At 51.9% G+C, this 19,620-nt stretch overlaps 1 protein-coding gene across 1 annotated transcript; it reads right to left on the reverse strand.

The window, feature by feature from the left end:
• Positions 1 to 10,802: 10,802 nt before the first annotated feature.
• On the reverse strand, positions 10,803 to 11,723 carry LOC137467450 (serine/threonine-protein kinase pim-1-like; the record flags this gene model as incomplete). The annotated part of the gene is made up of 3 exons (XM_068178949.1): positions 10,803 to 11,153; positions 11,358 to 11,408; positions 11,658 to 11,723. Coding segments are annotated over 3 exons (468 nt in total), but the record flags the coding sequence as incomplete, so codon positions are not given.
• Between the last annotated feature and the right edge of the window lie 7,897 nt (positions 11,724 to 19,620).

Genomic DNA, 19,620 nt, shown 5'->3' on the forward strand with positions numbered 1-19,620 from the left:
AGTGAGTGGGAAATTAAGTGAAAATTGGTCAAGAGAAAGTTAAGAAGGTGATAGTAGTCATCAGTTCTAATGAGTGTTTGCTGCCAAAGAGAAATATCTTGCTATGGCCACTGCACAAGACGAGATATTTCACAACTAAATCTTTGGTGAGAATCCAGGATCAGCTTTGAACAAACTAAGTTCAATTCAACAGAGTAAGCATTTGCCAAGGCTGGCAAACATGGGCCAAAATCAGAGCTGAGATCAGTGAAAGACAAACCCTTCAGTTTCACAGCCATCAGTGGCTCAGGATTGGTAGCAGAAGGGTTCCCACACATGAACTGGTGAGTACCTGCAGGCAGGTAGGATGGAAAAGGCATCCCAGCACCCAGCAGCTGGGGAGATCTGTCACATCTCTCCTTGACAAGGCCCTTTGCCTCTCTCACGCTGCAGTAAAATTCACTTTTAGTTTACTGAAATGACCAGGATTTCTCATATTCACAACTTTTACTCTAATAAAGGCAGCATGGAGGTGAAGCGTTTTACTTTTGCACCAGTTGATAATGTATCTTTAAAATCTGCTTTCAAAATTACTGAATAATTTAAGAAATGTGCTTTAAGATTTATGTTATAAACTGACTATGAGGAAGTAAGAGTTATAAGGTCTCTTAATCTTCAGGTTTCAAGGTGTGAGTGATGTAAGAAACATCATCTTGCAATACAGAACAGTAAAATTGTGAAGATTTATGCCTTCCGTTGAAACATCTGGTCTTACCCGCCCTTGGTGCCAGAATGGCAGACTGGATGAGCTGCTTGTTTATTCCAGCCAGGCATTTCCCTGACTCCTGGACTTTATGTTAAGGCATGATGAACATCTTACTCCCACTGGAGAATTTTTACTCTCATGAAGTCAATAGGTCAGAACTTTTGAAATTTACAGCTCGTGAAAGGGATTCCTCCTTTGAGTTTGTTAGATTCTAGTGCATCAGTAGACAAATATAAATACTTAAAACAATTGTACTTTATGTACTCCATACTTGTGCTTCATACAGGCATAGGCATTAATTTAAAGGCCTGTCAGAATACAGCTTCATTAGCAACAGAGTGAATCATGAGGGGTAGGAAATATCCAAAAGGATTACATCTCACAGAACTACAACAGTAAGCCCTATCAAAAAGTTCCTTTTGTTTTACAACCACAATAAACTTTTCAATTCAGTATTATAAACTGTAATTATCCTGGAGGATCAAACTAGTTGTATTTACTTACTTAGAATTCAGAATAATTTCATTCTTTTTACTACATCTATCAAAAGTCAAATTTTGAGTTAGCAGTGGATCACGATAATGTAATGGCATTTCTGTTACTGCCTAATGAGTTTCAGAATTGTTTCAAAAAATACACACATTCAAAAGTTCCATGACTTCATCAAAAACTCACATTGAAGCAATGATGAAATACTTTCCATTTTCCGAAAAAAAGTCTCCACTAGGTTTTAAAACAGAAAAGTTATACTGCCTTTTTCAATTACAGCTACTTGTAAGATTTTCCAGAGGTAGCTACAGTTTGGCTTTGACCCTACTATTGCAAAGTGCCAGAAATACCAAATTATAGCAGGGAAAATGTTGTGTCTGCACACATGTATGTGTTTGTCTACAGTCTGCATGAGCAACTGAAAAACATCCAACATAGACACACAGCAAATCGCATAATTAAAACTTACTGTTATGCAGAAGAAAATTATCATTTAAGAAGAAAATAATGGAAGGACAGCAGAGATTTCTCAGTACTAAACCATAATGCTTCATTTAATGAGTAATCCCTGGAGCATATGGATGTTTACCTCACTCTGGGCAAGCTCAAGTGCACAGACAGACAATTACAATGCTTCAGCTGATGTATGATACCTTGTTAGGCTGCTGTAATGCAGTGACATTCTTTCATGGCCTTACAGAGTCCATTTCTGTATTTGCTTCCATGCCAATACAACCTTTGTCTTTGCAAGATTAAATGGCTGCATGTTCAAAGTTAGAATGCCTGAATCTGAATACACAAAGCCCTGGAAACTTAAAAGCTGGAAACCCTGTCTGCAATCTCTCTGACTTTGGCAGGTACATTGTCTGCATCCACTCTGCCTTCAGAAAAGTAAAATATTAGTAAATTTTTTAAAAAGGACAAGATTTTGCAATAGGAAAATCACAATACAATTTGGTTGCATTGCATCTTACATGAATAATTGCTGGACAGCAGACTTATTTACATGATCCATTGAATACAATTTTTAAAAAATTAATATGTAGATACAGGCTGGAGATTAAGAGTAAATGCTGGCCAATGGCTTCAGAAAGACTCCAGGTTTTGCCTTGGGAGAATGGCAAAAGGAGAAAATATATTGCTAAAGCCTCTCTTCCCACCTCTTTTATACTGCTGCCTCTTGTCAGAATGTAGGGTGCAAAGTTCTGAGACTGGTATTTGGCAAAAGCACAGCTTAAATTATTAAAAAAAAAAAAAGAGGGAAAAGAAAATCTAATGAAACTGCTTTGGTCAATCACACAGAGCTATTGAACACCTCCTTAATGTTGTTAGTCTTCACTTCTCCATGAATTTTGTGAAAGCTGAAGGCAGTACTTCAAACTATTAATCTTCTATGCTTTTAGACTCTATATACAAATCTTATTTTTCTAGTCCATATTACCGGACAAGGAAAGTTAAAATACAGAGATTATAAACTCTACTGCTTGGTCATATGGGGAACTCTAGAACCTCAGAAATGCCCACACTTCTGTATTTCTTTCTATGTATTTGATCCAAAATTCTGGCTATCAATGTGAAAGGAATTTTAAAGTTCTTCTATTAATAACAATCTAAAGATAGAAAAGATGCACGATTCACAAAAAAGTAACCCACGCACACTCAGATACACACACAGTATAGATGGCTGTGCTTTGTTCCACAAGAAACTCTTGTGCTTCACAGCACCTGAGTATGAGTTTCCAGGTTTCCATGAACTTACTTCTTAAATATTAAAAACATAATGCATTTAAGAAATTTCTTCCTTTTTTTTTTTTTTTCTTTTTTTTTAATGAAGCCAAATGTAGCAATCAATGGTCATCTATGTTCTGGTTGGCATATTGCACACAAGAGACCCTTGATAATAAACCATGGCTGAAATATCAAAATTCCTTCAAATACTTACCTCTGTTAATGGTAAAAACAGCTGCACTCAAAATCTGCTGCCTTTGATATCACTTACATTCCCACAGGAATATAAATCTCCATGTTTCAAAAAAGGTATTCATCTCAGGGCTCTGGAGAAACACACAGCTTTTTAGTTTGATGCTGCCTGATAGTATTATTGGGTTAACATGATGAAATAGACTCTTTTTTTTCCATGAAGCTTATCTAGTCTCACATTATTAATCTGAAAACAGGCCAAAAGAAAAAACAGGAAGAGAGATACAACAAATTCAGAGCTCAAATATGGTAATTTGGGCCACTGCAGATCTTCAATAGAAACAATTTAGGACGAGACATGGGAATACAGAAAAAGAAACACTATGAAGAGAGACTACTGAAGGCTGTTTCCTATCTGTTGGAAATCAAAGAGGATCAGAGCAAAAATGAAATTGTCTTGTAGCTGAGGTAATAATGTACCTAATGATCTTGAAATGAAATGTTTAAAAAGCTATATTTCTACCTTTCATTTTAAAAGATGTGCATTTTAATCCCATGAGTAATCCAACAATGATAATTGCAAAACTGTAACATATAATTAAATTCAAACCCAAGATCTATTCCACCCTTGAATCGAAATTATTCCTTTCATCATAGTAAAGGCCTGTTGTTTTTAAAACCTAGTGTCTATATTTATTTCATTTAATTCATAAGCCCCTAGTTATTACTGTAATTTTACTCATACGCCGGTTATCTAATGTGTAATGCTATAGCTGTTTGAAGTGTATTTTCCAAAACCAGAACAGAACTAAGACCCAGAGACACATCACTACCTCTTGCAGAAATGTCACTCATGCTATGAATAAAGCATAGGCTTAGAAAAACATCATTACCCACCAAACAAATAGCATTTACTCAACCAAACCCATGTGTCTGGAGCTGCGCTCCCGAGCTAATTGGAGGCAGATTCTTGTGCCATGCCACAGGACGCAACAGCTAAGAAACCTCTCGAGCTGGTCATGGAGAGCTCAGCACGCTGTGCAAGGGGAATTGCCAAACTCTGGGACAGGAGGCAGGGCCAGAAATCCCAGAAAGCAGGGTGTGGATATTCTCAGTTCAGTCAGAGAGAAAAAGAGAAGGTTTTCTAACCAGGCGAGAGCCTGGGAGACAGTTGGGAAAGAATGTAAATAATTCTCTAATCTATCTTGTTGTTCACATTGTTTATAGATAGGTTCTGCCACCGTGCGTCATTCACTGCACACCAGTGGTGTGAGATGTTTTTACTCTAAGACCAATGAAATCAGTCCACACAATGTTCTCTATAAATGGAGCGGTGCATTTGAAATAGATCGGAGTTCATTCTCTTTGCCTTTGATTTGGAGTCATTTTCGTTCCCGTCCTGCTCTACAGTGACAAGTGAGCAGATGCAAAGATAACCTTTGGTTGGAAGGTTCATCCAGAGGCCACCTTTGGCTCAGGGCCTCACTCAGGGCTGTTGTCCAGGCCTTGGCACTTCAGGGACGTGGTTTAGTGCTGGGCTCGACACTGCTGGGTGACCGGCTGGACTGGATGAGCTCAGAGGTCTTTTCCAACAGAAAGGATTTTGTGATTCCATGATTCCATCTGCTGCATTCAGCCAGGTCCATGTTAGCAGCATTCATTTGCTCACAAAGTCTCCTCAGGCCCAGCTCTTGAGGCCTGAGGCTTCAGCTCCTTCAGCTCCTGGTGCTCAGCTGCTCGTGCTGAACCAGACACTTGCAGAGAAGAGCACAGTCCATCCAATTCCTTCTGGGACACGGAGAGGGGAGGCTGTGGAAACAGGAGCAGTGTTTGGTGTGGCCTCCTCTCTGCCCTGCACGCCTTTCAGTGCTTTGAAGCAGCCAAGAGCTTTCTCCAAGAGTGCAATGGAGCAGCTGTTCCTGCTGCCGGGTCTGGCTCTCTCCAGTCTCTGACCTTGCCTGCTTTTGTCCCTCTTGCTGTGCCCTCTGCTCCCCCAGGGCTCGGTGGCTGCTGCCCAGGACTGTGGGACTGGCACAGATCCCGTGGTTGAGACCCTCCTTTCTCTGCCCTTGGAGCTGCCTGGGCACAGCAGCCTTTTCCATCTGGAAGCTCCCCATGGACAGGGAGTCCCCAGCTCCGCTCCTTGCACAAGCTCCAGGAGCCCAGGGCTGCCATCTCAAGTCCCTGCTGGCCCTGGGGGCTCCCAGGTGGGCACAAGTGGGGCAGCAGAGCCAGCAGGGAGCCTGTGAGTCTCTTCCAGCCCTGTCTGCTCTGAGTTTGGGCCTTGGAGCCTCAGGTGGCCAAAGGCAGCTGCTGCTGGTCCCTGTGTGTGCCCGTGTTCAGTGGTGCTGCTCCATCAGTCTGTGCCCAGCAACGGGGAAAAGCCTCAGCCCTGCAGGGCCAGGAGCTGCCGGGCTCTGCCTGAGCAGCTCAGCCAGAGGGAAGGGAGCTGCTCCCCACGGGAACCAGGAGCAAAGGGCTGGAGCACCTCGCTCTGGGGCAGAGCCCAACTCCTGTGAGGGAGTAACAGAGTTATTCACGTGCACTGGTGTGTCAGCACTGCAGGTGCTGTGCCTGCAAACACATTCGGGATGTGCAAAAGAATTCTGCAACTCTTGGCTGGATCAGGATGTCAGCAGTGCTGAACTCCAGCTTAGTCCAAAGCAAACACTTGACACCTCTTCTCATATCTGCTAGATTTTTTACCGCAGGGTATCCAGAGAAAAGTAAACAGAGGAGTAAATATTTTCATTGTTTATCAGAAATGTATCTTATTTTGCTGTAAATCTTATTTTTGCTGAAAAATCTGATTTTTGCTGAAAAATCTTACCTATTTTACATGATGTGTTATCTACTTAAAAAGAAATAGAAAAAAATTTTAAAAATGAGAAAAATATGAAAGAGAAAACAAAAAGAAACAAATGTGTAATGAAATCTTCTGTAACTTTGTATTTAAGAGGTAACTGATCTTTTTAAAAGGAGAACTCATTTACTTTGTGCCTGTTCTGATGGCCTGGATCCATCTTACTGACTGACCCCAGCATTCTTTTTTTAAAGACACTGGGTTTTGTTTCCAATATTAAGATTTATTTTTTTAAATTGTTGTTGAAGCAATAGGAGGATGAGAGATGGATTGTGCACGACTGTGTCTTGAGAACAAAAACATTGCAGTTTGAAACTTGGACCTAAAGTAATTAAAATGAAACTTAGAAATCCCAGTGCATTGTGTGACAGCAGCTTTTCCTATAGGATGTGCAGCATCACAAAGACTTCATCAGTGGGGTTGGGAGTGCTTGGAGCTTTGTCCTGTGCCACTCTGGGATGCCATGAACCAGGACTTCACCTGCCACCAGCCCAGGTCACTCTCTGCCACCGCAGCTCCTTGGACCTTTTGTCCCCAAAGCAGACACAAAGTGTTTCTGCTGCTCCCCCTTTGCACAAACCCACAGAGAGCTGGGATTTTTCCAAGTCTCGTCTCTCCATTGGGCCATATTCCCAAAGAACCAGCAGCACATCCTGATGAATACGGCAAGTTACGTGGATGGTTGTCAGCTCCACTTCCTGCCTAGAAATCCTGAAACTGCTTCTAAATGCTGCTGCTTCAGCTCCTGGACACCTTCTCACACAGAGCTGGGAAAAAAAATCCCCTGGCCACCAGCTAAAAGGTGAGTTATGCCAAAGTTAGAGTACTGTGGGAAATCTCTGTCCCTCCCTGTCCTTTTAATGTATCTGTACATGGGGGTGTGCCTGGATGTGTCTTGTGCACAAAGGAAGGAGCGTGCAAGCAACGGGACTGACACTTTCAGTGTCCATGCTATTCCATACCCATGGGCACAGAGACATTATGGAAACCCTGGCACAGTAGGGCCTTCTGTCCATGGGTAGAGACATCCTAGAGCCCCTGGCACACACAGAGCCTTCTGTCCATGGATACAGAGACATCCAAGAGCCCCTGGCACACACAGAGCCTTCTGTCCATGGGTACAGAGACATCCAAGAGCCCCTGGCACACACAGAGCCTTCTGTCCATGGGTACAGAGACATCCAAGAGCCCCTGGCACACACAGGCCTGGCACACACAAGCCTGGCAACACAGGCTGCTTTCCCCACAGGCTGCAGGAGATGAGAACACAACATTTGCCAACACTGACTGAAAGCCACAGCTCCGGGTGCTCCCCGTGAACCCCAGCTCTGGGACCACTGTCTGCCCCATGCTTCAGGGGCTGCAGTGGGAGCCCGGCTGGGCTCTGCCCTGGGGCCATCCTGCAGGGACAGCTGCAAACAGGGAGCATTCCCTTGCCACAAAGAGCCAAGCCATGGCTGCAGGGCAGCTGCTCCAGCCCGGAGTGCACTGCTGAGTGCTGTGCTCTGGGGCTGGGGCTCCCCGCACAGGGGACTGGACTGGTGTGCCACAGGAGACAGAGAAGCTGCAGCTTCAGCATAACTGAGGTGGGTGCGTGGGCTGGGCAGAGTGGGGAGGCTCAAGGGGATTCACAGAGCTCATCCTGCTGCAAGGACGAGGAAAAGGGAGTGGGAACTCAGCAGTGAGGACAGCTGAGGGCTGGAAAGCAGCTCTGAATGACACTAAAATCCCACTGGAGCTCTGAGACATTGCTGCTCCTCAGCCAGTGACAGGATGAGTCCCTAAGCCTGGGGCTCGGCCTTCCTCATGGTGAGGGGCACCAAGGAAGGCAACAGTGTGATGGAGACTGCCATGGGCTGGGAACTCACTGGGGGACAAGAGGGAGCAGTTGGGAAGTAAAAGGCAGGTGGGGGAGAGAACAGTTCAGAGAAGGGCTGAGCTACAGCTTGAGCAAGCTGCAAAATGTCATTTGGGGTCATCCCAGATTGATTTCATTTCAGAAGCTATTGAACAAGTTTAATTTTTGGGTGGTGTCATGTTTGCCCTTGAAGGTGTACACTCTGCAAACGAGCTGTGATGCTGAAATGCTCCAGCAGGTCTGTGCTGCAGGTCACCCCATTTCTTCTTTGGCTGATTGCGGCCCGGTGCTGAGCTCCAGCAGAGCGTTGGCAGAGCCCAGAGCAGCCTCAGCACCCGCAGAGCCCGGCTGCAAGGAGAGAAACCAGAAAGCGCCCGTCAGCTGAAGGCTCCTGTCCCCTTGTCCCAGCCACCCGCAGTGCCCAGGCCATGCTGGCCGTGCCCAGAGCTGTGCCCAGAGCTGCCCATCCCTGCTGCCTGTGGAAGCAGAGCAGGAGGGCAGGACATGTGCCCAGCCTGCAGCCGGCCACGGCACATCCAGCCCTCAGCAGCTGCCCAGAGCAGGATGCTCCTGTGCTCGCTGCCATCTCCCCAAAGCTCTGATCCCACCATGCCAAGCAGACAAGACCCACATCACGCCATCCCCCGCTGGAAGAAAAGCTGGTCCCAAACGATGTCCTCATCCTTCTCCCAGGGCATGGCCAATCCACGCCACAGCTGCTCCCAAGCACTTCCCCATCCAGACTGGACCCCACCTGGAACGCTTCCTCTAGAAAAACACACAACAAATTATTGAAAATAGATTACAGACAAAAAGGGGAACAAGAAAAAAGGTCAAAAATCTTATCTCTGTCAGGGGCTAAGGAAGGCCCAACCCCTGCAGGCCAGGGAAAAACCCACCCACAGGTGAGGGAAGCCCAGGCTGTCTCCCTTCCCCCCTGCACTGCCCTCCAAAATAACGGTGATCCCAAAGCAAACAGGGGCAGTGGAGCAGCCCAAGCCCTTCCTTGCCTGCAAAGCAAAGCAGCCCCTGCACAGGTTCTGGAGTCCCACCTCTGCTCCCACCATGGGGGTTTGTTTGTGTCGGGCTGGCTGCCCCAGCCCCAGCCCGGGGCACGGTGGGTGCTGGGGCTGTTGGCAGGGCCAGGAGCCCACTCCCATTTCATCAGCACCCCAGCCCATCCCCCCAGCCCTGCCAAAAGCAGCCTGGCAGCCGACTGAAGGATCAGCTGCATCCTCCCCAGCAAAGGGGGAACCTTTGGTTCCCGGCCAGGCTGTGCAATGCCCAAATCTGGGAGCATCCCCCTGTGTGTGGACTCACCTGCAAATTCCCTGTGGAGCCTGGATTTGGAGAAGGCGCCAGAATCAAAGTCCATCATCCTCAGCTGCCGGTGACCAGGTGGAGGAAGAGGTTGTCATTTTTGATGTCGTCCTCACTGTCCCCAGCAGCAGCAGCCCCACCTGGTACAGCTTCTCCAGGGGCTCCTCCTCCTTCCCTGAGGTGAGCCCAGGCTGTCAGGGTTCTGCCCAGGGCCCCAGCTGTCAGGGAACCAGGACAAGCAAAACCAGCTCAGATGGTGGCCACCAGTGCTGGGCAGAGCAGCTCAGCTCCAGCACAAGGGCTGCGTGTTCCCATCTGATGACCCCTGGGCAGTGACACAGGCAGGACAAAACCAGTCTGGTTGGCTTTGCCACTGATTGCCAGGACAAGTGTGGAGCTGTTACCTGCCAGGCCCCTGGATCCAACTGTGCACGTGGAGCTCTCCCATCTTCTAGGGCAGAAGACCACCCTGCACCCATGGATCACGGAAAAGCTCTTCTAAGGACGGCCTGTCCAAGGGCTGCATGGACAAACACCTCTTAATGAGATCCTGGCACTCTGGGGAAACAAACCAGAAATCACCAGTCAGTTGGAGAAGTTGCCCCCCTGTTCCCATGCCCAAGCCAGGCTGGGTGTGCCCAGAGCTGGGCCTAAACTTCCCCATGGATTCTGTGTTTGGAGGAGAGCAGGAGAGCAGGACATGTGCCACCTCCTCAGCAGCTGCCAGAGCAGGATGCTCATGAGCTGCTACTGTCTCCCAGCACTGGTATTGCCCCCGTGGCCAGAGATGAGGACCCACCTTGAGAGAGCCGTCGTGGGAACAAGATCCGTCCCCAGATGATCTCCTGGCCCCTCCTGAACGGGTGCTTCCCCATGACCAGGTGGTACAGCAGGAGGCCCAGGGACCAGATCGTCGCTGCCTCGCCGTGGTAGTGTTGGTGGTGGATCCACTCTGGTGGGCTGTAGGACAGGGTTCCTGTGGAACACAGACAGAGTTCATCAGGGGGACGCTGCCGCTCCCAGAGCCTGGCCCCAGCACCCCATGGCCTGTGGGGGCTGCCCCAGTGGCACACAGGGTGACTGCTGCCCTCTCACCAGCAACTGGGACTTGTGTACAGACTTGGGGCTGGAAAAGAAGCTACTGGTGTTGGAAGAGGGCAGCAGAAATCCTGGGAAGGCCCAACCATGACACACAAAAGCAAAACACACCCAGTGGTGGAGAAAGCCCGCTCTACTCCCCGCCTGCACGCCCCCCCAAAAATGTTAACCAGTCAAGGCAAACAATGGGAGCAGAGCAGTCCAAGCCCTTCTCGCCTGCACACCAAACCATCCAGGGCACAGGGTCAGACCCCCCCTCTCTGCTACCCCCACTGGGGTTTTTGTCAGGCTGGCTGCCCCAGCTCCAGCCTTAGCCCAGGCCACAGTGGGTGCTGAAGGCTGTCGGCAGGGCTGGAGCTGGCCCCCCTCACACCCCCACCCAAATCAGCTTGGCTCCAGCATTAATCCCATCCTGGCTGCAATAGGGGGAGCCCCGGGGCTGCACCCCGGCTGGGCCATGAGATGCCCAGGAGCATCCCCCGGCAGGGCTCACCTGCAAATTGGGTGTAGGCTGTGTCTTGGAGGAAGGCACCACAGCCAAAGTCAATCAGTTTCAGCTGCCCGGTGGCCAGGTCGAGCAGGATGTTCTCAGGCTTGATGTCCCTGTGCAGGACCCCGCAGCTGGTGCAGTGCCGCACGGTCTCCAGCACCTGGCGGAACAGCCCCCGCGCCTCCTCCTCGGGCAGGAACCTCCGCTCCGCCAGGAAACCTGACAGCTCCTGGCACCGCTCCGGACGCTCCAGCACCAGCACGACGCTGTCAGGGAGCTCAAGCCACTCCAGGAGCTGAATGACACCAGTGCAGCCAGAGGACACCTTGTCCAGCAGCACGACCTCCAGGGGTGCGCTGGTGCCGTCGGGCTGCGGGAGGAGCGCGATGCCGTCAGTGGGGCTGAGGCTGTGCCAGGGCTGGGGAACCCCTCAGCCAGCCCGGGATGCTCTGCATGCCCCGCTCAGCCCATGCCCGCTCTCCCTGCAGGGCTCCTGGCGGCTCCCACCCTGCCGGGCCCCGGCTCCTCGCCAGCCGGCACGGCCCGGCTTCTGCCGCTGGCCCCGCTCACTCACCAGCTCGCCCCAGTGCCGGACGCGGTTCCGTGGCACCCTTTTGATGGCCACCTGCAAGCCAAGAGCAGCAGCAGGCTGAGCTCGCCACCCGCCCTGCCCAGCCCCATCCTCCTCCTCCCCCTCCTCCTCCCCCTCCTCCTTCTCCTCCTCCTCCTTCCCCTCCACCCGTCCTCCTCATCCTCCTTCCCTTCCTGCTTCTCCCCCTCATCCTTCCCTCCCCCTCCTCCTCCTCCACCTCCTCCTCCTCCTCCTCCTCCTCCGCCCCCTCCTCCTGCGCCCGCCGCCGGCCCCGCCGCTCACCGGGGCGCCGTCCGAGAGCCGCGTGGCTGCGAAGACGCTGCCGAAGCCGCCGCTGCCCAGCAGCGAACCCAGCCGGTACCGCTCCTGCAGGGCCTCCTCCTGCGCCTTCCGTGCGGGCGGGACGCGGCTGTCAGCGCTCGGCCCGGGGCCAGGAGCGGCCCCCGAGCGCTCCCCGAGCGCCCCGGGCCGGCCCTCCCCAGGCGTTCTGTCCCTGGAACGGGACAGCGGCGGCTCGGTGCCGACGGCCGCGCTGCCGAGCGGCGGAGCTCGGGCCGGGGAAGCCGCAGCGGGGGCGGCGGGAGCGGCCGCGCCGCGTGTGTCCTCCGCGGGGCCCGGGAGGAGCCGGGGCCGGGGCCGGGACTGGAGCCCACGTCGGGGCCGGGGCCGGGCTCGGGCCAGGCGGAGCCAGAGGGCGGCGGTGCCGCCCCAGCCCCAGGCACTGACGCCCGCCCAGCAGCGCCATCGCCAACACGACCAGAGCCGGGCGGAGGCGAGACCCCGGCGGGACGGCCGGGGACGGGGACGGGAACGGGAACCGGGGCGGGGACGGGGCCGGTGACGGGCTGGGGACATGGCCCAGGCCAGCAGGGGAGAGGGAGACTGGGAGAGGTGGGGACACCGTGAAAGGGAGAGCAGGAGAGGGTGCGGGACAGCGGGAGAGGGAGAGGAGATGCGAGTGGGACTCGATAGAGTATCTGGTTTCTCTGCTGCCGCTGCTGCCGCTGCTGCTGCTACCGCCGCTGCTGCTGCTGCTGCCGCTACTGCTGCTGCAACTGAAGCTCTGGGGCCGTTTGTCCCCGTGTCCGTTTTTCCGTTGCCCGCTCGCCCCCGCGCCCAGCCCCCCGCTCCCCGGGGGCAGCCCCTGAGCCTGTCCAAACACGGGAACTTTGCCCTGGTCAGCCCAGACCCAGAGTCTGGACTCCTACACAGGGGAACAGGAATCCTCTTGAGCGCTGCCATGCATTGTCCCCGCTGAGGATCAAACACTATTGGGGCACATTCCCTGAATGCAGAATTTGTACCTGACCCAGGCACTGCATTTACATCTCCAGCAATGATTAAAAAAAAAAAAAAAACACAAAAAAAAAAAAAAAACCCACCAAAAAAACAAACGGGGAAGTCAAACTGTGTGTAGCTCATGGTATTTTAGATTGTCTGAAATTCGCCAAGTCATAGATCTTAGAGATGAGATCTATTTGGATTAAGGGGATGGAGCAGTAGTGCAAGATGGAAAAGAGGAGCATAAAAATAAACAGAGAAAAACATCTTCAGTTGTTTCTTGCCATTTTCATTTCATTTCTTAAAAGCTGTTTCAGTTTTCCCAGAATCTTCTCCACACTCCTGTTTGCTCTTTCCAGGAACCTTTCCTGGAGAACGAGGTGCAGCTTCTGTCACAAGATGTGCCACCAGCTGCAGCTTCTCTAGGCTTTCCACACCTTGTGTGCAGCTCAACTCTTGCAGCACAGCAGGACAAATGTTTGAAGAACTTGACAGCTTGTTCTTTCTTTTCCTTGTGGGCTGGGCAGTTGTGCCATTGGTAAGGTTTTCATTGTTACTGTTCTGCCCTAAGAAACCATGACGGGCTACCAGGAATTGTCAGGGAATGCAAGCCTGACTGAATGCAGAGAAAGAATCTGCAGAGCCTGCATCCAGAAATGGAGAGCTGTGTGATAATCATTGCAACATCCCCATGGGCATCTTGAACGTGATCTAGAAGATGAAAATGCTCTGACAGAGGGAGTTTGTTTCTGAGTTCAGTGTAGAGGATTCCACATCTAGTGCATTGGTTCATAAATCAAGAGTTCAATCAGTTCATGGAAAGCACCAGAACAAGCACTAGGACTGGGACACACTGGGAGCCACTGGAAATGTGCTGGGGGTAACTGGGACCACGCTGGGGGCAACTGGGGACAAGGGTGAGTGACTGGGGCCCTGCTGGGAGAGACTGGGATCGTACTGGGAGTGACTGGGACTATTTTAGGGGCAACTGGGAGAACTGGGAACTCACTGGATGGCTCTGGGAACATCGGGGACAGTGCTGGGGGCAAATTGTATCATAATGGGGAAGAACTGGGAGCAACTGGGCTACTGCTGGGAGCAGCCCCAGGCCCCGGGAGCCCTGCACCCCTTTCCCGGCCATGCCGCCTCTCCAGCCCCCAGAGCCCCCTTCTCCTTCACCCAGAGACACCCTGGACCCCTATTCCTGCCTTTCCCAGTGTCCAGACCCTCCTTTACTCAACACCGAGGACAGCCGGGACCCCTATTCCCAGCCAGCCTGGGTTTTCCCACCTTTTGCTGGGAATGGGGACACCGGGGACCCTTGGAGTCCCCTTTCCTGACGATAGTGACACAATTAAGCTCGCCCAAACTCCTCCTGGATCTCCCCTAAGCCCCCAGTGGGGATTCCTGGGAGTTCCCCTGTGTTCCCCCTTTCCCAGGACTTTGGGGGTCCCCCCGACCTGTCCGTGCACCCCCAGATTTCTTCCACAGCCCCCTGTGATGGTGGGGGTGGGGGCCGAGTGCTGGTGCCCCCCTGCCTGCAGCAGATCCAGCGGTGAGGGGAGTTTGGGGGGATCCCTGAGCATTTGGGGTCCCCCGGGTCCCCCAGGATCTCCCAGGACACGCGGACGCTGCCTGTGCGCAGTGAGAAGGTTCATTCCCGGCTTGGGGTCCCAGCTCTGTCACCGGCATTGCCCAGGAAGCCCCAAACCTTCCTGGGAACCCCCAAACCTCCAGGACACCCCAACCTCCCCGGGACCCCAAAACCATCCCTGGGCCCTCCAAAAATTCCTCAAGACCGCACAAACCCCACACAGACACCCCCCAAACCCTTCCAGGACATCCAAATTCCCACAAGACCTCCCAGCACACCCCAGACACCACTGAGAAGGTTTGTACCTGGCAGGGGGTCCCCATCTCTGTCACCGGCAGGTACCCCAAACCAGCCTTGGGTTCCCACTGGGATTGCCCAATCCCCCCCTTTGGGAATCCTGAAAACCCCCCTGGGAACCCCCCAAAAATCCATCGGAACCCGAAAAACCCTGGAGATATACAAAACCCCCCCAGGAATCCATCATGAAATTTATACCCAGCACGGGGTCCCCATCACCATCATCGGCATCACCCGGGTACCCCCAGATACTCTCGGGACTCCCAAACCCTCCTGGGATCCCCAAACCCTCCCAGGTACCCCTAAATCCTCCCAGGACTCCCAACCCTCCCCGGGCTCCGCTGCCGGAATCAGCGGGAGTGGTGTTGGCCTCTTCAGGGGAGTTAGAGTGGGACCCGACCAGAGCGGGGGCCCTTAAACCCCAAAAATCCACCCTGGGGGGCAAAACATCCCCTACAGCGGCTTGGAGTGAGTCCCCCAGAAAAATGTCACTTAAAACCATCATGATCGCCCCTGAAAAGGGGCTTGTGGGGCTGAGACCCCAGAAGCACCTGAAAATGGGGAGGAAAAAACACCCTTGGAGTAGTGAGGTCCCCCCAAAAATCCCTAAAAAGAGAAAAACTCCTCTTCAGAGGGGCCTGAAGACCCTTCAGGGCCCTCGAGGAGGGACAAGATCCCCTCCTCTGCTGGGGCCTCTCCGAGCCGGGAGCTGTCCCGTTGGCGGCTGCCCTCGGGGGAGCCCCGAACGACGGCGGCTCCTGGGCTGAGCCCCCCTCAGCCGGGGCTGTGGAGGGAACTGGGGGGGCTGGGACGGGGCCTGGGGGTCCTGGGGTGACCTGGGGGAGCCTCAGTGGGTCCCACCTCCCCCTGTGCCCCCTCTCCCACCCCCTTCCCATTGTTCCTCCCAAACCTCTGCTCCCCGCCGCTGGGTTTGGGGATGCTGCTACAAACACTCTGACCCACAGGGTGTCAGGTTGTGTTCTGACTCTGTCAGCAGTTTGGTTTTTTTGTTTGTTTGTATTATTGCAGTTATCTTTTGAATTTTCCTAGTAAAGAACTGTTATCCCTATTCCCATATCTTTGCCTGAGAGCCTTTTGATTTCAAAATTATAATAATTTGGAGGGAGGGGGTTTACATTTTCCATTTCCAGGAAGGCTCCTGCCTTCCTTAGCAGACACCTGTCTTTTCAAACCAAGACAGATTTTGGTGCCCAACCTGCAGCACGAGGGCATCGAGAGGAAAAGGGAATAACAGTTCTTGAGTAATCTAATTTTTGTGTGCTGCTCTGGAAACCTCGTTAAGCGACACCATGTGGTCCAGCTTACCCTGGTTTGGGTAGCAGCACATGGTTGTGGCTGTGCCAGCTCCCCCACCGACCTCCAGCCCTGGGAACTTGGAGCAAGCGGAAACCACAACTTTGCAAATGCTACCTGTGCCTGAAGCAAATGGAAAGAGAACTGGGGTGTGAAAAATAAAGCTTGTTTATTTTCAGAAAAACAGCAATGAAAACACAGAACACATTTACATTGTAAGAATATTTGTAACAACAACTATCTATGGAACGTATATACCTAAGAACATATCCAACAAAAGTCTATGAAACGTATTTACAGAAGACAAAAAGAAGCCCTAAAACCTATAGCCTAAAGACAACAACAAACTCTACAACGTATGTACAAAAGGGTGGCATCTCTGTCTGGGATCTCCATCATCCCTGAGGGAAAGCAAGAGGCACGGTCACTCCAATCAGGCAGAGAGGGCTCTTCCATGTGCCCCCAGGCTGGCCCAGCAAGCGCAGCACAGGCTGGGGATGGCCACCAGAACCCAATGCACCGGGTCCCACATCCCTGAGCAGGGACCACCCAGCCCAGTCCCAGCCTGGCAGCAGGGGACCCGCTCTGCCTGTGGGGACCACATGCCTGTCCTGCTGCTGGTATTGCTCTTCATCCCAAGATCATGGCCTCTTCCTCATCTTTCTCATCAATGTCCATGTCCTCAAGGTACTCTTCCATTTCCACGTCCATCTCCTCTTCCACATCTACCTCCATCTCTTCTTCACCAGTCTCTTCTCCATCCACTTCCATCTCCTCCTCTGGATCCATCTGCATGTCCACCTCCATCTCTTCCTCTCCAGTCTCTTCTCCATCCACTTCCATCTCCTCCTCTGTATCCATCTGCATGTCCACCTCCATCTCTTCCTCTCCACTCTCTTCTCCATCCACTTCCATCTCCTCCTCTGTATCAATCTCCATGTCCACCTCCATCGCATTGTCTCCACTCTCTTCTCCATCCACTTCCATGTCCTCCTCTCTATCAGCCTGCATGTCCACCTCCATCTCGTCCTCTCTCTCGGTGACAGCCTGCAGAGGTAGCAACACCTCAGAGTGGGGTCCCTGTCCCACCCCATCCCCACAGAACTCCAGCCCAGCCGGGCAGCTGGGGGGTGTCCACCTCCATGGAATGGCACTGTACCTTCCTCAGGACAAATGTGAGCATCCTGCAGGGACGGATGACAAAATCCAGGCAACAGAGAGCTTTCAGGACTGATGGGAGTATCAGGGCGCAGGTGACGAGAAGAGTGACAGGGAGCATGGTGAAGGGTGAGCTGGTACGAGGGCTGGCACAGGGTGGGCTGATACAAGGGCCAGTGATTGTGTTGTGCTCTTTGCTGGACGCTGGAAGTTCCTGCTGGAACATCGCATCTGTGACATCACAGTGGATCTAAAGAGCATCTTGTTCCAAGCTGAGCAATCTTCCCCAGCCCATGCTGCTCACAGCCCTGTTGCCAAGGATGGGGCATCCACAGCCTGGGCCAGTGCCTCAGCAGCCTCCGTGTAAAAGAGCAGCTCCCTCAGATCCAACTTCAATCAGCCTCCTGCAGTTGAAAGCCATCCCCCCTTGTCCTGTTGCCACGGGCCCGGCTGAACACTGTCCCCGTCTTTCCTGTGGGACCCTTCCAGTCCTGCAGAGCTGCACTGAGGCCTCCCCAGTGTCTCCTCTTTCCAGGCTGAGCATCCCCAGCCCCACTTGGACGGCAGTCAGGTAGATCAGGGGGAGTCAAGGCTGAAGTCAAACAGCATCAGGAACTGAGAGGTGGAAGCTTTAGGCCCAGGTTTGCCTCTATAATAACAGTGGAGGGGAAGATGGTGGGACACTGGCTCTGTTCTAACCGCTGATTATTTTCTTTTTTTTTTTTTTTCTTCTTTTCTGTCATGCTGATGCAGGTGTTGCTGTTTGCAAAGAAGCTTGGCACATTATCCATTGTCTTCTCCATTTGTGAAACACCGAGCAGAGTCTGGGCAGGCTGATGATGCAGAGCAAAACCTGCAAATACACCGGTGATCCTGAGCCTGGAGGATGCAGCTAAACCCGGCCAAAAATAATTTCTGGAAAGTCAAGCCTGGTTTACATTTTCTTGAGTTTGGCTATTCCTGAACCGGGGGAGGGGGCATTCGGGGGAGGGGGTACCACAGGGGTTCCCCTCCCCCGTTTTTGGGGGGTCTCCCATGGTGCCCCCTCCCCAAAAAGCTCCGCGGGCCCCCTGAAGCGGCTTGTGTTCCACCGGCCGGTGCCCCCTGATCCAGGACTGCCCCCGGTGAGTCTGGGGGCTCTGGGGGGATTCTGGGGGGATTTTGGCAGCATTTTTGGGCTTTGGGGGATTTTGTTGGTAACTTAGGGGGAATTACTGGATTTTGGAGAGAATTACTGGCTTTGGGGGGTTATGGGACTTTGCAGGGTTTTGTGGAATTGAGGATTTCGATGATTTTTTTAGGGTTTTCTGGGGTTTTTTTGAGGGGGTTTACTGAAATTTTTGGGAGTTTTTTTTTAATTTTGGTGGGTTCCACTGGGATTTTGTGGGATTCTTTGGTGTTTTGGAGGTTTTTATTGGGATTTTGGGGGGATTTTGGGGGGTTTTAGTGGAATTTTGGGGGGCTTTGGAGTTGTCCCAGGGTGTGGGGAAGGGCTGAGAGGCACCAACATCTGGTTTAAACCCCTGAAAGTCCCAATAAACCCCATGAAATCGCAATTAAATTTCACAAATTCCCATTAGAACACCCTCGAATCCCAATAAAAGCCCACAAAATCCCAATTAAACCCCACAAATCCTCCCAAAAATGTCTCCAAAACCACATGAAGCCCCACAGAATCCTCAGGAGACCCAAAGAAATCTTGGCAACACCCAAAAAAACCCACAAAACCCCCCGCAAAATCCCCGCTAAAATTCCTAACAAACCCAAATCCCCAAAGAATCCCACTAAATGCCCCCACAATTCCAATAAAATGCCTCCAAATCCCCTAAACATTCCAATAGAACACAGAAATAATTCCAGAGGATCCCACAAAATCCCCACAAAATCCCAGTAAAACCTTCCAAAAGTCAAAAGAAAACAGAAAAAATTTCAATTAGCTCCAAATACCCCCAGGAAAACAACTTCCCCCTCAAAGCACTAATAAAACCCCTCAAAACCAAACTCCCCAAAATTCCCCAACTGCCTCCAAACCCAGTAATTCTCCCCAAAAACCCCAATAATTCCCTGTAAACTCCCAACACAATTCCCCAAAGCCAAAAAAGGCCCAAATGCCCAAACCCCTCCCGAGCCCTCCCTGGTCCCTCCCAGTCCCGCCCAGGCCCGTCCGGGGCCGCGGCCAAAACTGCCCGGAGCGGACGCGGAGGTCCCGGAGTGACCCCGGAGCTGATCCCGGGCTCGGCCTCGGGCTCGGCCCCTTTGGGGGATTTTGGGCCGAACCGGGCAGGTTTAGGGTGGGCTTCAGATCCCTTGCGGGGATCCCGAGCCTTTTTGGGTGGATTTTCAGCCCCTGTGGCTGATTTGAGGCTGAATCTGGTGGGGTTTAGGGGGGATTTCAGACCCCTTTGGGTGATTTTAGGTCCATATGGGTGAATCTTAATCTTGTGTGCATGATTTTAGGTCCCTTTTTTGTGATTTAGGGTCCATTTAAGTAGGTTTTTTTTGCTTCTTTGGGCAATTTTAGGTCAAACCAAGCCATTAAGGTGATTTTAGGCCAAAGCAGGTACTTTCAGGGTGGATTTTAGCTGCATTTGAGGGATTTAA

This window comes from Anomalospiza imberbis, unplaced genomic scaffold (assembly GCF_031753505.1).
Source record: "Anomalospiza imberbis isolate Cuckoo-Finch-1a 21T00152 unplaced genomic scaffold, ASM3175350v1 scaffold_64, whole genome shotgun sequence".
NCBI lineage: Eukaryota > Metazoa > Chordata > Aves > Passeriformes > Viduidae > Anomalospiza > Anomalospiza imberbis.